This window comes from Lepisosteus platostomus, chromosome 16, assembly GCF_059453375.1.
Source record: "Lepisosteus platostomus isolate fLepPlt1 chromosome 16, fLepPlt1.hap1, whole genome shotgun sequence".
Taxonomy (NCBI): Eukaryota; Metazoa; Chordata; class Actinopteri; order Semionotiformes; family Lepisosteidae; genus Lepisosteus; species Lepisosteus platostomus.
The window spans coordinates 6541338-6559382 of record NC_142626.1 but is presented as its reverse complement, the minus strand read 5'-3'; the positions used below and the strand labels follow the sequence as shown (position 1 = coordinate 6559382).

Here is an 18045-nt window from a genome sequence, read left to right as displayed (position 1 = left end):
GAATGGCTGCATCTGTACCTGCTAAACCACTGGGTCAATGAAAACTGAAAGAGTAAATTTGTTTGGCTGACCACTTTTCTGAAAAGTCTGAAAAAAGGGGGGTCTGGTTCCAGCTGCTGTCATTCATTCATTATTGACCATTCAGAGCCCTAGGAGATGTCACTGTCTCTGTTATCACGATTCAGGGGAGAAAAAAAACCCTCAGCAACTGGATTGTTTACTTAGCAACCAGGGGTCATCTATTATTAACAACTCACCCTGCTAATAAGCTGGCAGTGCAAAAAAGCAATTAAAACTTCTCCCTAGAGGATTATATAGTAATTACAATAGCTATTATAGCTTTTAAGATTTTTAATATATTTTTTAAAAATCTGGGTATGTGAAGATTATCATTCCAAATCCTGTCTTCACAAAAATTATGTAGAATTTTCAATGTTCAACTGTTACGTCCCCGTGTGTTTCCGTATGTTTTGTTTTTTTTCCACTTCCTGTATTCAGATACCCCCCGCATTGGTCCATCATTACACCATTGTCGCCATATTATCATTCGTAATCAGCTTCTTGACCGATCACAACTCAACTTCTTCTGTATTTAACTTGAGATTTTCAGAATAAAGCGGCCTTTTGCTCAACTTCGGTTCTGCTAGGTTCAACTTAGGGTTCGTTTCGCTTCGGCTTTGTCTCTCTTCGTTTTCATTCGTTTTGCTTTGTGTGTTTGTTTCCGTATAGCTTCGGCTTTGTTGGTTTGTGTTCGTCTCCTCCTTGTACTTTCATTTGTTTGTGTTTATTCTTTATTTGGCCATACCTTGCCCAAACAGGTTATATCAACCTCTGTGCTCTTTTGTACCCTATTCCTTGTGTCTACTCTCGTTTTCCCTTATTTGTATCCATAGCTCACTTTTTGTATTTGTATTTGTGTGAACTTTTGTGTAAAGGGTTAGTTAATGTTGTCGGGTAACACTGAGCATACGTAGTTGGTCTTTGTATTATTAGAAATACTAGTTTAGTATGGGATGAGTGCCTTTTGTCTTGTATGGTTTGGGTAGTTGGTGAAGTTGGGTAGGGCGTTAGACGACGCCGAAGACCGAGTGTGTCAGGTTTTGTAGTTAGGTCAGCTTCCCCTCACTTTATTACCCAGCTCCATTTTGTTTGTTATTTTCATTCCTTTGGCACCACTCATATTTCCTCTTCTCCAATACCAGTCACCTATTCAAATTGTACATATTTCACTCCTGTTTACCTATTATAATTCATTACAACTATCTTTTCCCTACACCAAAGATTTCTCCCTGCACACCTGAAATTCCCTTAATGTCACACTCCATATACCCCTAGACTTTCTTGGTGCGTAACAAAAGTCTCAATGTTTAATCCAAACTAGTGCACATGGGTTAATGTCTACAAGCATTTTCAGCTGGCTGACAGGGCCACAACCTGAAAAATTGATCTTGGAAAATTGAAAACAAAATATGTTTATTTGTTTGTCCTAGATATTTCTGTCTGGTGAGAAGACACGGTAAGACATATAAGAAATCTAAGGACTCTACTGTATACTGTACACTTCTACTGTATAATTACATTTGTAATTCCAGAGATATTATAAAATGTTTGAGAGGACATCATTCCAGGGAGAATTTGACTATTTTGTTGTAGGTCTTATTGGGCTAGACTAAACTGTATCTTTAAACACAAAAACTGAAAACTGAAATGAAAAAAGTCTGGATCCCGAAAAATAATTTGACAGGGTATAACAGACTTTTGTATTTATACAGGAAACGAGAGGAGGAGATGCTTGTCACCACTGATTTATTCTCTCAGAGTATAAGACAACAGAAGGATACAGAGGGAGGAGATATAGCAGGAGGAACACACAATCAGGCTCTTTATAAAGATGATGTTATTATATACAACAGAAATTCAACATTTTTTCCTGTTCTCACAAATGTAATCACAGACTACAGCACCATTTCATGATACAAATTAAAAATGCAAATTCTGAAGCAATGCTATCCCTGAAGATAAAAAAAATTGCAACTTGAAATACAATTTTGATAAAATAATATGTTTAGCAATTAAAATACCCTGAAACCTAGACAACATATTAACATGTAATTAAGAAGTGCTAGAAAACCAGCTGAAGCAAGACTTCGATAGATGAAAACTGCTGCCTGTCTCATTCTTAGGAAGAATTAAGACAGCAAGAATGAAGGTACTTTCAGGATTTCTGTCTTGTTCCAGACAATGTCCCTCAATGACCATTTCTAAAACGTTTATGTTATATGGTTTAAAGTCAGGTCTAATGCTATTTCTCTTGAGCCCTCAAAATGACTATTCCTTTCTTTAGTTGTTTTTTCATAATACATTTTTGTATGTGATTTTTGTATTTAAATTGCAGAATTTATTTATTTTGAAAATGCTTTGAGTTATATTAGGTGCAAGACATAAGTTTTAAGTGAGACAAATCCCTCTTCATCATTTTGCTGGGGAGCTGTCACTCAGGTTGTTGGAGCTTTAAGCTGAACTGCACAGAAGTAAGACTAGATTTGGGAGAGTTCAAGTGGTATAGGTTTTACCTGAGGTTTTCTTCCCTCCCAAATAAATCTAGACTGACGTTTGCTCTGAAATTTGACTATATCTAACATTACATGGATGAGTTTATACTAGTTAGGTGGGTAGCTGCGTCAGCATGTGTAGTCTGCAAAGGAACAAGAAATAGGTTTATTCAAGGCTGAAAAGAGAGGTGAGAAAATACAAAACTTCGGCTGCGAAACCGCATCTCTTTTCAGCATGGAATAAATCAATTATGAGTTTATATTTTCAGGAAATTTGCAGACGGCAGTGTAGCAATTGAAAACTGTAGGGAAAACCGGTTCAGGGACGCCAAATATGTAATCATAGTGGCTCTCTGAAGGCACCAGTTCTGTAGGGTTTGGGCATTTACTGAGACAATTATTAATTGTAGCAGTAAATCACAAAGTTGATTCTTTTGATGGCTTTAGAATCCAACCATGCGACATAACTCAAACAACGCACACACACAGGTACTAATACACGAGGATACATTTATTAATACATAGAATATGCATATAAACCTAACAGATCTTATCGAGAGGGTTATCAGAATACAAAAGGTATATATTCAGTCAGTTACAAAGTGTTACACATATCAAGAGGACATACGTTCAGTATATCATTCATTTAGATCATTTCGTAAATGAACTTGGTTATAACTTCTACATTAGATACTCGAAACAAGTACATAACTCTTAGGAATTAAATTGATATCAACTGGTTTGGATAACAATTGAATTCTCGAGCTGTAATGCAGTGAAGTTGAATACTCATCCAATCTTTGGGGATTCAGATCTCCTGCGGGCACAAAGAAACAGTTGCAGGCTTGTTGCTGTCCAATCTGCGCTCTCTGGCTCCGTGCCAGGCTGTGCTGTGCGGCTTGCGACGGTGCGCTGCTGATGCTCACTGTTGGCTTTAACTAGCAAAGTTTGTGGACAGGAGAAAAGATGACTGTGGGTCCCAGCAAGTCAGGAAGAGGACCGGTTCGTTCCTGATGAAGAGCTAGTTCTGAATAGTAATTCAGCTGTCCACAGTTCCGACCTGTTCACGAGGCCTGCTGCTGGTTACTCTCTGGCAACCTCCACTCTAGACTCTTAGAACAAAGGAAAGTTCTGGCACTCGGACACACTGGCCGTTCCGTGGTTTTCCGGGCTGAGTCTCAGGATGGTCAGGAGGCGCGCTGTGAGAATGTCCTGCCCTTGGGAGCCTTCTGCTCCTGGGCCGTCCTGCCCTGGAATTCTCCTTTGAATTCCCTTTAGAACAGTCCACAGAATCCTCTCCAGAATCTTACTGAATCTTGTTGAATCTTGTCTGAATCTGAATCTGAATCTCTCAGGCTCTCTGTGTTGCCTGTTTTTATCTGGAGGAACTTCAGCTCATTGATTGACTGAAAGTTCCATGGGCATCAGAGTCCCACGTGGGTTACTCGGCCCTACCAGTCCCTGATTGATTGATCAAGGTGAGATATGAGTCACTTAGTCCTGACACTTAGTAATGCAGTCCAGATGTCCAACTGGCACTCCCTAGACAGATAGGCGCCAATGGATGACCATTGATCATGATAGCCAGGCTTAGCTAAGTGCATCCCCCTTTGGGAGCTGTCCTAGGACCTTAAATCACCCTGCACTAATGGTCTCTCTGTGGCTGCACCACAGAGATGAACAGAGAAATGGGGCCTCATTTGGGAAGCTCAGAAACACTTAATTCTGCCTTATTAATAAGCCTCGCCGCTACAAAACCATCACCATTACTTTTAATAAACAATTATCCAATTCAGGGTCACAGTTACCCAGAGCCTGTCCCAGGAAGCACTGGACACGAGACAAGACTGAACCCTGTACAGGATGCCAGTCTATCAAAGGGCACACACTCATACCAGTGCCAGCTTTCCCAGAAGTCTATTAACCTGCCAGCATGTTTGTGGACTGTGGGAGAAAACAGGAATACCACACAAACATGGGGAGAACATACAAACTCCACACAGATAGCACCCCAGGTCTGGAATTGAGCCCAGTGCTGCAGTGTGATACCTCCTGTAATGATCTGATGGAAGCAGTAATCTGGAGACGGAATCCAGGTGCAGGCTCTGCTGGAAGCAAGCAGGGCAGGCAGGAGAAAGTGAAACTAGAGACGTGATCAAAAAGGTAGGGGTTGAGCTGAGGGGAACTGATTAAAGCACCAGAGAGAGTCTGAAGGAGAGTCGTTTAACATGCAGGGTTCAAAGCACAGGAATCAGTCCAAGATGTGGTCAAACAGGTAAGGTCAAGCACAGAGAGAGAGGAGAAAACACTGGGGAAATTGAAAGCTGGGAAGAATTAATTGAGACTCTAAAATGAGAGACTAACACAAACCTATTTTACTACCACAGCTACATCCTTTCAAATTTATGAACAATTTCAGAAATCAAAGGAGGAATACATAAGTTAAGAGTAAGATGCAAATGAGAAGGCAGTTGCCACTTCCACAGTAATTGAAGAATCTAAAACCATACAAATCTGTATAAATCCACCAATTCACATTCGTGGAGAGAAAATGAGTAGAAAGGTCATATTCAATATTGGAAGAAACACCGATTGCAAACTAAATATGATCAATTTGGAGGCACAAACTGTTGGAAGAATGGCCGGGAACATCATAAACATATCTGGCATGAAAATAAAATGGGGAAAGATACTGTACTTAAAAAAATATAAAAATATAGCTACTTTAGAACTGTCAGGACTGTAGCCATGAAATAAATCACTAGAAATTTGTTAAAGCTGGACAGACCTTGTGTTCAAATGAAGAAGGACTCTATTAATTAAATCCCATGGAGAATATTACCCACAGAATTATCAACAACATATACATACTGTATGTGTAAATAATTTGGTCAAATGGGAAAGATTGCATGTCAAGTCTCTCGGTAATGAGATATTAACCAAGAAGCCAGAGCCAAGAACTTTTTTGTTTTGTACTTCCTAGGTGTTGATGCATGTGAAAAGCAAATGTTGTGTGTCTCAGAATATCTACATAAAACAAAAAACAAAGAAATCACCAGTGTTCACTTACTGCAGTGTTGTTAATTTACAGTTGGGATCCCTCAGAGCTGCAGACAGCAGTTTCACTCCTGAATCCCCCAGGTTATTCTTATTCAGATTCAGTTCTCTCAGACTGGAGTGTTGAGACTGAAGAGCAGAGGCCAGATCTTCACAACATCTCTCTGTTAGTCCACATTCCCACATCCTGCAGACAAAAAGACAGGAGCACAGCTGAACATCTGCACAGCTCATCCACATCTTTCTTTCCAAGTCTTCACTACAACACCCAGCTCAGCAGTAATATACAACATCATGTCATTATCCATCTCAGAGTGTCCATGGATGAGGATGATGTAGATAACAGCTGCTTCAAATTTTAGGTTCCAGAAGGAAGAAGAAAGATGAGAAGAAACTGTCAGGAAGGGAGACTTTCACTTTTAACTATAATAAAAATTGCTTCACATTTATTATTATATTTTATTATTATGTCGTCCTCTTATAGTTATTTTAATCAGTTACAGTGTTGTTGTTATTCTTCAAATGGTTTATTAATCCCAAATGTAAATGTCTAACACTGGAGTAAGTGAACTGGAGACTTTTTATTGTTATTTGTAGATATGCTGAGAAAAACAGCATTCCCTTTTGAAGAAAATAAACAATTTGAATTAAAAAAAAACACCTGGGTTTTAACTATAACAATGTATAAATATACATGCTATATGAGTCGGAGCAGTGACACTGTGCTAAGGATCTGTGCCTGTGCCTATGGCTGGAAGGTTACTGGTTCATATCCCATGGCTAGCAGAAGAATCCTACTCTGTTGGGCCCCTGAGCAAGGCCCCAATTGCTCCAGGGGTGGTATACAATGGCTGACCCTGCACTCTGACCCCCAGCTTCTCTCTGTGTCTGTGTCTCATGTAGAGTAAGCTGGGGTATGTGAAAAGATGAATTCCTAATGCAAGAAATTGTGTATGGCTAATAAAGTGATCTTATGTTTATAACAGAAGTAACAATAATATGAAGCAATAAACAGCATACACACACATCACCTAAAGACTCTCAGCACAGAAGAAATAGATAGACCCTTTAGGATCCAAAACAAACACAAATTAATGGACAACAGTGATGGTGTGCACGTTTCCCCTTTTCCAACTTTAGAGAGTGATCTGTACAGGCTTCCCAGGACAGGCTGTGCATTGGCAGACAGCTGAGATTAGTGCATAGTCTGACAGAGTTTTCCCCTCTGTTGAAGCTAAAGACCATTCCCCTAAAGTATGAGACTATTACAGGTCCCAGCAGGCTAGGGAAGAGAGACACATCAGGGGGATGATCCTACACTTCAGAGAGGAAGTGCAGACAGAATCTGACATGAATATCTGCCTGTATACTGCAGTGAATACCGTCCAAGTGTAGCTCACATCTAGTCCACACAGTGCCAGCAGCCCAGGTCCATGTCCAGCAGGTGGTGTAGCTGGGTGACATTGGTTCAGTGCAGCCTGCTGGTGAAAAATGAGTAATGGCCCAGTTCTGTCTCCATTCTCCATTGTGGATATCAGTGTATTTTCACAACTAATCTCCAGCAGTGATCACTGGATTTAAAAGGTATTGTTAGACCACAAACTTTATTCATGAACTTTATTTATTTGACCTGCTCTCTCAATCTGTGGCTGCATCCACTTTGTCTGAGCCAGAAAACTGAACTTTAATACAAGACAGCAAGTCAAGAGCGAGTCCATATGAACTAGAATTCTGCCTAAGACTTTGTCGGCCACAGGGGAAATCTTTTAGCTTGGGATCCATCTGGAAATTTCACCAGAATTTAGATAACATTAATACAGTTGGGCTTCACTGTCAAAAGAGTCTGGATGATCATCCAGACAAAACCTGACCAGAGCTATGTATTTGAACCTTGCTAGAGAGAGCTTGCTATTCTGTGTTTTTAAGGAACTTGCATTTCCTGGCTAAAAGAAACTTCAATTAGAGACGTCTCCAATGTATAATATCTATTTTGTGGCACCTGGGTTTTTCACCGTGCCCTCATACATCAGTGTAATCCGAGTCCAGGATAGTAGGATCAGAGCAGCCAGGGATGTACAGCCATTTACTGACCCGCTGCAGCCAATGAAGAAGAGAATGAGGTTGTATTTATTTAGAAGGCAGGTAATCTCTTATTTCGCCACTGTAGGAATTATTTAAGAGTTTAATACACAGTAGAAGTCAGGAGTACTTTCTGGGTGATTAGAATGTTAGGCCTCTGGAGCACACACCCTTATAATAATAATTAATAATTGCTTACACTTATATAGTGCTTTTCTGGACACTCCATTCAAAGCACTTTAGATTACAGGTAATGGGGATCCCCTCCACTACCAGTCCCACCTGGATGATAGTGCGCCATAACGCTCACCCCACATCAGCTATCAGTGGGGAGAAGAGCGGAGGAATGAAGCCAATTCACAGATGGGGATTATTAGGAAGCTGTGATTGGTAAGGGCCAATGGGAAATTTGGCCTGGACACCAGGTTACACCCCTCCTCTTTTCGAGAAACGCCCTGGAATTTTTAATGACTACAAAGAGTCAGGACCTCGGTATTATGTCTTTTCCTAAAGACAGCGCCTGTTTACAGTCTAGTGTCCCCGTCACTATACTGGGTTATTGGGACCCACATGGACCACAGGGTGAGCACCCCCTTGCTGGCCCCACTAACACCTCTTCTAGCAGCAACCTTAGTTTTTCACAGAAGGTCTCCCATCCAGGTACTGACCAGGCTCACACCTGCTGAGCTCCAGTGGGTTGCCAGTTGTGAGTTGCAGAGTGATATGGCTACTGGCCTTAAACATAGTAATTTGTGTGTTGTGTGTTCTATTGTCTGTGGTGTAGTATACAGTACAGTATGTCTGGTACAATTGTGCCTCTAATTATACCAACTGCTCGGATATATTCTGGAAAAATCACAAATTGGGGTTTTTAAATATTTACTTATTCACTAAACAGCTCAGTCAATTCCTGATTTTCACAAGTTTGGTTAACCCTGCATTCACTACAGTGCGTAGTGGAGCGAAACAGACCTGCTGTGATCAATTCGCCAACAGTTTGATAAGTTTGATTGCCTATTTGATAGTTGGAGTATTTGAGCAAAAACAGTGAAACAAAGAGACCGAAAACGCACCGTTACCACAAGGAACGGGAACATTTTTTCGCATTCAAATCTGTAATGCTAGCGTCTACGCGAAAAGCAACATTTCAAAACTGCACACAAAACGTATGATGTGGACTTTCCCGCTAAAAGTGAGTTACAGAAAAGTGGAAAAATTAAAATCTCAACTAGCAGCAGTCGGTTTTCACGAGACCTAATACAATCATCGCATCATTCTCTGTGTGCCACATCCTGGCTCATCACAAAAAGTCGTTCAGGGATCGAGAAGTAATAAAAAAGCGTTTGTTGAGACTACTGACTTGCTGTTTGGAGATGTCGAAAACAAACATTTTTGGCGAGAAGTGTTCAGACAGCTGTTGCCTGAAATCAAAGAGTTTCTCAAGTCATATAAACATGGTGAATATGCCCAGTTAGAGGATAACCAGTGGCTTTTGGATTTAGCATTCCTCACAGACTTGACTGAACTGCTGAATGACCTGAATGTCGAGTTGCAGGGACAAAATAAAACATGATCAGCAGTGTCAACACATTCAAAAAAATTACAAGTGTTCTGTTGTAAGCTTCTCAGTGCCAAAGCTCACATTAAGGTAGGATATTCTTTTTTCTTAAATAGGGAAGATTACTTGTTCACTGTAGCATGAGTCACTTGTTTTTATTTGCTGTCATTTTAGTGATGGGTATCGTTATTATGCTGATGTGCCCACAGTCTGTTTTCCCTATATCAGAGCTTCAAATTCACACTGGTAGATCACACTGGACTGGCAAATGAAAATGTAGATCCTGCATTAAAAAGGTTGGGCACCCCTGAACTAGAGGATCACATACATGAAAAGGTCAATGATGGGGATTTAGAGAAGATAGTTCTTGTATAACCAACTTGTTTGCTATTTGAACAAGCAAAAGCAGTAATGAACACACAAAGCATACAGCATGATACTGTGTATTTGCACTTTCAACATTTTTTAATAAAGTTAATCTTTTTTGTGGAATTCTCAAATCACAGGCAGAGAAGCATGAATTAAGAATTATTTAAAAAATAGAAAAAAAGAGCAGAGATAACATGAAGCAAACAGAGGTGATGTAATTATTGGAGTACCACAGGGATCTGTACTAAAACTCTCAGGTCCCGAGTCTCCAACTCACTGACTCCACTGTCTTCTCTATCTGATCTTCTCCGAGATCATAATGTAGGTCCCTCACCAAGCCAAGTCCTTCTGTCGCAGATTCCTGGACTCAACAAGCTTCACCTCTCACACACCGTCTGGCTTGTCCCTTTCAGGGAGATGACACCCTCTGCTCCTAATCACCATCTCTCTTCATCACATCCCACTGCTGAGACTCAACACACTTTCTGTCATAAAAACATACACAACCTCCTTGGTGCCTAACTCTCATGCCCCAGATTGTGTATTCACAGCTGATGGTACACCTCAGACCCATGCCCAGCAGCCACTGTCTTTTGACCAGAGCTTTGCAGCCAGACAGACCTAACTCTCTCACCTGATACCCCTTATCATCTGGGGGAGGGTCCCTCTGTGGCACCTCAGATGCTGGCACATACACACTGACTCCAAACTCACTAAACACTCATACAGTGGGCTCCTGGACAGCCCTGATAACTAACACAAAAACAGGCGGCTGTCCCTTTAAGTAATTCAATCTTCCAACTCTGTAGGCTCTCCACAATCCCCTCCAGGATTTCACTCTTCCTGGTCCCTTCTGTGATTTCCTTATTCTCCTTCGAGACTAAAGCTCTCCTTTCTCTCCCCTCTTTGGGGTTCTTTCACTGTTCTATTCACAGTCTCTTCCCAGACTGTTGTTCTCACATATCTTCTCCTTATCAGTTTGTAGCTGCAGCCGTTAGTCTGTCTTCCCTGTCACAAACCTGTTCTTTCCTATCAGCTGTGGTTACCGAGGCAACACGTCTGTTGACAACTCTCTATTGACAACTCCGACTCCCTGTCAGACACACCCCGTTTATTTGTGAAAAACACCAGATGTTTTTATTAACATCCATCTTTTACATCTTCCACACACTGTGGGAAATAATAAACAATGTAAACACAATGTTAGGATATATAGTCAAATGTGTAATTATTCTGTGTCAAGGACGTCCACAGGACAGTGTTGGAAAGTTAAGCTCATCCCATGACTGAGACATCTGTCCTCTTTGCTGTGTCTCCAGTTTTTCCTGGTTTGACAAAAACTGACAGATTGGCTGTGTGTTGCTGGTGAAACTTGCTGTAACTCAGTGAAATCTGACCATTAAGATTTTGCAGAGGTTGAAAACGGATAAAGATTATATTGTACATACTTGTCCGTAGTCTAATCCTGTGAATAGCTATTGTCTCACTTCAATGGAGATACCAAGAGCATCTCTCCATTGAGAAAGAAAAAATATTTCATGACACTTTATCACTTCCATTGCTTGGAAGAACAAAGACAGTGGCACGGAAGGATCAGAACAGAAGAACAGAAAAAGAGAAGATTCTTGAAGTTTTGGAGGAGATTTACAAGAGTGACTGATCAGCTCTCCAGGCTCTCTCTCACGGTCTACATAGAAATACAATTTTAGCAAGTATTATCATCTGTGATGTATAGACTTCCATATTACATTTCCATTTGAGAAATCTCAAAAAGCTAAGTCTTTTCCTTAGCTTTTCAAAGGCTGAGGTGTCCTTCTGTAAACCTGTCAGTCTGATTGAGATCAAATAAACTGTGATGTTATCAGTGTGTTAGGAGTCTGGCAGCCCGATCTACAGGAGATAGCTAATACACAGTGTCAACAGTGGCACTGCCAGTAGCTCACTGATAATAATAATGGAAAATTTCATAATTTTGTTTCAATTTATTTTTTTATTTTGAAAGACTAAGAATATAATTATGTTGTGGAAAATTAGTGTTCTGGCGCACTATGGCTGTTGTTGCATCATCCAGGTGGATGCTGCACATTGGTGGTGGTGGAGGGGATCCCCATTAATTAATTTAATTTAAGCAATTAATTTATTAAAATGAATAAATTAATCTGTATAAGTGAATTGAATCTAAGTTCATGTGAAGGGGAAAACAATCACAGGTCTCATATGCTTCAACGTGAGAAGTCTGCAGGAGGGTTAGCAAATTTCAAACTATAAAACAAGTCTGGATACAGAAAAGGCACTTAAAAGAGTATTACAGCCTTTTTGTATTTGAAACTTATAGGGAATTGGGTTTTCATTATGGTTTTATTGATTGGCCACATGAAATGTAAAAAAACAGAAGCACAAGTGTAGGATAATCATATTCCATCAGCGAGCTTTAATTCATAGAGGGGAACAAGGCTAGGAGATGCTTGTCACTGATACACTGATTTATTCTCTCAGAGTATAAGACAACAGAAGGATACAGAGGGAGGTGATATAGCAGGAGAACACACAATCAGGCTCTTTATAAAGATGATGTTATTATATACAGCAGAAATTCAACATCTTTTCCTGTTCTCATAGATGTAGTCACAGAGTACAGCAACTTCTCAGAATAGGAATTAAACAAAGAAAATTCTGAAGCAATGTTATTGGGGAATCTATATCCGTGGAGATAAAAAATACATTCAATATACGGTAGGATTGGTATAAGAGTAAATGTTATTGCAGATTAAATTGCAGTAACCAGAAACCTAGAAAACGTTAAAATGTAACTTAAAGGTGGTAGAAAATAAGCTGAAGCAAGAATTCAATAGATGGAAATTGATGCCTCTCTAGCTCTCGGGAAGGACTGAGACAACAAGGTTGAATGTACTTCCAGGATTTCTGTCTTGTTCCCAACCTTCCTTATGCCTCTCAATGACCACTGCTAAAACATCTATTTCATGTGGATTAAAGTCAGGGACCAATGCTAATTCTCTCAATCTCTCAAAAAGACTATTCCTTTCTACAGTATATTTTTTTCATAATACTCTTTTTCTTCTATGTGATTACTGTATTAAAATTGCTTAAATTATTTATTTTCACAATGCTTCGAATTAAATTAAATATAAAACAAGGTTTCAAGTGAGATGAATACCCCTTGAATACCCCATTTTGATGGGGAGCTGTCACTCAGGTAGTTGAAGCTTTAAGCTGAGCTGCACAGAAATAGGACTGTATTAATAATAATAACAGGTTACACTTAAATAGCACTTTTCTGGACACTCCACTCAAAGCACTTTACAGGTAATGGGGACTCCCCTCCTCCACCACCAATGTGCAGCCCCACCTGGATGATGCGACAGCAGCCATAGTGCGCCAGAACGCTCACCACACACAAGCTATGAGTGGGGAGAAGAGCAGTGTAATGAAGCCAATTCATAGATGGGGGTTATTAGGAAGCCATGATTGGTAAGGGCCAACGGGAAATTTGGCCAGGACACCAGGGTTACACCCCTACTCTTTTTGAGAAACGCTCTGAGATTTTTAATGACCACAGAGAATCAGGTTTTACATCTCATCTGAAGGACGGTGCCTGTTTTTCAGTATAGTGTCTCCGTCACTATACTGGGGCATTAGGAACCACACAGACTGCAAGGTGAGCGCCCCCTGCTGGCCCCACTAACACCCCTTCCAGCAGCAACCTTAGTTTTTCCCATGAGGAATCCAATCCAGGTATTGACCAGGCTCACGTCTGCTGAGCTTCGGTGGGTTGCCATTTGTGAGTTGCAGAGTGATATGGCTGCTAATGATTTGGGAGAGATTTGGGAGAGTTTGAGTGGTGTAGGTTTTACCTGAGATTTTCTTCCCTGCCAATAAACTTAGAGAAATTTGACTTTATCTGACATTACAGGGATACATTTATACTATCACTTAATTGACAAAGAAGGCAGTGTGGCATTTGAACACCATCAATATCACTTTTATTAATCAGTTACCCAATTCAAGGTCGCAGGTACCAAGAGCCTGTCCCATTAAGCACTGAACACAAGGCACGACTGAACCCTGGACAGGATGCCAGTCTATCAAAGGGCACACACTCATACCAGTGCCAGCTTTCCCAGAAGTCTACTAACATACCTGCACGTTTGTAGACTGTAGGAGAAAACTGGATTACCAGACAAATTTGGGGAGAACATACAAACTTCATACAGATAGCACCATACAGATAGGGCAGGTAGGAGAAAGTGAAACTAGAGACACTATCGAAAAGGCAGGGGTTGAGCTGGGAGGAACTGATTAAAGCACCAGGGAGAGTCTGAAGGAGAGTCGTTTAACATGCAGGGTTAAAATTCAAAGCTGAGAAAAAGTAATTGAGAATCTAAAGAGATTAACACATTGATCACAGAAATAAATCACAGAATGAATGCAAGAGTTAATAGTACCATTCAAATGAGAAAAAGGACGTTGGCACTTCCATAGCAATTGAAGAATTTAAAACCATTCAAATCTGTATAAATCCAGCAATTCACATTAATGGAGAGAATACAAGTAAAAAGTTAATATTCAATATTAGAAGAAAAACAACTTGCAATCCAAATATGATAAATTTAGGAGCACAAACTGTTGGAAGAATGGAACACCAGGCATTTATGATATGAAATATGGTATGAAAATAAACTGGGGAAAGAGTCTTGAAGGCAAACAGGGACAAACACCAGATGAACAGCCTTCAGAGGCAGAAAGATACTTGTTTAGAACTGTCAGAACTGCAACCATGAAATAAATCACTAGAAACTGGTTAAAGCTGGACAGACCTTGTGTTCAAATGAAGAAGAACTCTATGGATGAAATCTCATGGAGAATATTGCCCACAGAATTATAAATCAACAACAACATATAAATACAGTATGTAAAGGATGCCAGTCTATCAAAAAGCACACAATCACACCAGTGCCAGTTTTCCCAGAAGTCAATTAACCTACCAGCATGTTTGTGGACTGTGGGAGAAAACTGGAACACCACACAAACATGGGGAGAACATAGAAACTCCACACAGATAGCACCCCAGGTCTGGAATTGAACCCAGGGCCCCATGTGATATCTGCTGCAATGAGCTGATGGAAGCAGTAACCTGGAGACTCAATGCAGGCGCAGGCTCTGCTGGAAGCAAGCAGGGCAGGCAGGAGAAAGTGAAACTAGAGACACGATCGACAAGGCAGGGGTTGCGCTAAGAGGAACTGATTAAAGCACCAGGAAGAGTCTGAAAGAGAGTCATTTAACATGTAGGGTTCAAAGCTCAGGGATCACTGCAAGACGTGGTCAAACAGGCAAAGTTAAAGCACAGGAAGAGGAGAAAACACTGAGGACATTCAAAGCTGGGAAGAAGTAATTGAGGCTAAAATAAGACATTAACATATTGATACTGTAACGCTTACGGCCGACAGGCACTGTGTAAGAGCCGGCGTACCAGAGCAGGTGATGTCACCGCCCTTCCCTGTGATAGCAGGACTACAGCTACTGGGCTGTAGTGAGATCTCTCTTTAGCTCACGGGGCTAGGTCATTGCAGAGAGACACGGAAGTCCCGGGTTCGAGCCTCAGTCGGGATGGAGCCGATCTAATGCGGCAAGAGCGCCCGCCGGAGCCCCCGTTGTGTTACATTGGTGTCAGAGCGGGGTGGGATAGCCCTTCGCCAGGGACGGCGATTTAAGCGGGGGAAAGTGTAACGCTTACGGCCAACAGGCACTGTGTAAGAGCTGGCGTACCAGAGCAGGTGATGTCACCGCCCTTCCCTGTGATAGCAGGACTACAGCTACTGGGCTGAAGTGAGATCTCTCTTTAGCTCATGGGGCTAGGTCATTGCAGAGAGACGCGGAAGTCCCGGGTTCGAGCCTCAGTCGGGATGGGGCCGACCTAATGCGGCAAGGGCGCCCGCCGGAGCCCCCGTTGCGTTACAATACATTTTGCATACCTAACTTGCTTCTACAGACAAATTTTTTCAGATGTATATGAAATAGAAGAAAACACAAGAGGAATACAGGAGTTAAGAGTAAGATACAAATGAGAAGTTGGGGTTGGGCCTCCCACAGTTATTGAAGAATCTAAAACCATTCAATTCTGTATAAATCCACCAACTTTAAAGGAGAGAATATGCGTAAAAAGTTAATATTCAATATAGGAAGACACACCAATTACAAGCCAAATATGATAAATTTGAATCACAAACTGTTGGAAGAATGGCCAAAATTAGTGATAAGTGAAATGATTTAATCAATTAATCTCTTTACTGTGCACGTTTAAATCCGCTTAATATTGAATATTTATATGGAATTTTACAACTAAACAGAAATTTTAGTAGCTAAGCATAAAAAGAAGAGGAGCATAATGCATCTGATGGTCATAAACTATATTATATTAGGAACATAAACATATTATGTAAACTGTATACAGATACAGCCATTAAAAATGCACGAAGTACGCTGCGGTAAAACGGAGTGGTGCATCTTAATGCGTCATACCGCAGTTATTATAATAGTATCCGGAATCACCTTGTAAAACCGCCAGGTGGAGCTAATAAAGTTTAACCTCTCATGTACAGCATTTGAGCTGTCACCAGAAAATGCACAGTTACAAATCCCGGTCACTGCTGAAAGATGGTCATTTTCAGATTACAAATTTAAGTTGTATACTCCTTAGACTTTTAATTTTAAACTGTGTATTACAGCATGTTAATCATTAAACATTAAAAAGTTGGTATATTTTATAAAAGCAAGATTGCTCAGTTGGACAAAAGTATACAACCTTCCACCTTCATCATAAATATTATAATTATGCATAAATATTTTATGCATCAATGCCTTTACGGAAGACATTACTAATAGTATTAATAATTAATGACATTGGACAGGCTGTAAGCTCAAAGTATTACCCTGGTCCACATTCTTTGTAACTGTCTTTGTAAACGAAAATACGATTTTTTCATTGACAAAAAATAACACCAAAGCATTTAGTTGATCCGATCACGTATTCGTTTCCAATCATACAAAGTAAGTTTTGAATATCTCAGATTCACCATGCCTTTCAGATGCTCATAAACTATATTAATTTAGGAACATAAACATATAATGTAAACTGTATATGGCTGGTATTGGAATTTTAAAGAAAAATACACACCAGTATTCCACTTTCTCCCTAAACATTTTAAGCATGAAAGTCTTTAATGTAGTTATTTTGGAAATACTTTTACGTCCTCCTTCTGACCATATTAAGTTTATATACTTTGTGAAAAGTGATAGTGTTTCAACCTTTTTTGTGAATTTGCTCGTTATCAGCTTAAAAAAAAGCATAATTTTAGAATTTGATTAACGGGGAATATATTATGGAATCACGTATCTAAAGAATTTAATATAATATAATTCTATTCATGTACTGTCTGGCGGAATAAACTGAAGAGTTAGTTAATGCAACACAGAAGATAATGTAGCGCTTTCAGGCTCACACTCTACTAGCTGGGGAATTGAACCCACACCTCCAGCATCACTTAACAAGGAAGCAGCCAGTTGAGCTACAATGAGATTCGCCTTCATCCCTGACGGACCAGGTCCCTCCTATTCATATAAAAGGCAGTAACGTCACCGCTCTGGCAAGCCCTCATCAATGTTTAACTCGTTTAGAACACCATACATTACAAACTCCAAGCGTTTCATTTTGAGCTCACACCTGAAGAAGGCTTCACAGCCAAAATGTTACGTTTTCTCCCTTCACCATAGAATAAACCTATTACTTGTTCTTTTGCAGACTACGCAGGCTAACGTGGCTACGCCACCTGAAGTAGGGTTGTACAGTGGTAATAGATGTGGGTGATGTTTTCCCCATAAAACAATGTGCTTATTGCACAAATCCTGCTAAACTACAAATTAGACACAAGAAGAGTATAATTGGACAATGTTGTGAGGATCTGGTGGAATTTCTCTGTAAACTGAAGAGTTATAGAGGAGACACATACTGTATCACCTCTTTATACACTTGTAAAAAAGAACATTTCACTCAGTGGGCGATGCATTGTTATCTCAATCACCTGCGAATTTGTTTTATACCACGAGAAGACAGGAAAATGTGATTGTACTGTATCTGTACGGAATGTGTGTTGCGTTTACAAAATTAAAGTGTTTAAAATGTATAATTAAAAAGTGTTCCTGTTTAACTTATACATTGCACGACTTTTAAACCTATAAAAACAGGTTTTGATAGTTAATAACCACTTTTTATGTGCAAAAAATGGCTGATTTTTCTTCCTCATGATCAGCTTAGAATCTCTGTGTATGCTGTAAGGTTTTTACTTCTTAATTAAATGTTAAAAATACACAAATTTCATAAAGACAACACACGTTTCGAATAGAAAAAATCATATT

The 18045-nt window shown here is 40.0% G+C and overlaps 2 protein-coding genes across 28 annotated transcripts in view; one reads left to right on the top strand and one right to left on the bottom strand.

Moving 5' to 3' along the window:
* Positions 1–18045, top strand: part of LOC148646745 (NACHT, LRR and PYD domains-containing protein 3-like) — a 2700574-nt gene that overhangs the window by 600667 nt on the left and 2081862 nt on the right. The gene's annotated exons all lie outside the window — the stretch shown is intronic.
* The window catches only part of LOC148646773 (NACHT, LRR and PYD domains-containing protein 3-like), a 305400-nt gene that overhangs the window by 59383 nt on the left and 227972 nt on the right, over positions 1–18045 (bottom strand). For 19 of the 27 annotated variants that reach the window (XM_088608570.1, XM_088608567.1, XM_088608568.1 and 16 more), the window contains one exon: positions 5623–5796. The exons of the other annotated variants lie outside the window; for them this stretch is intronic. In XM_088608570.1, coding sequence (XP_088464696.1) covers positions 5623–5796 — 174 coding nt within the window. The remainder of the gene's footprint in view (positions 1–5622; positions 5797–18045) is intronic. 27 annotated transcript variants of the gene reach the window in all.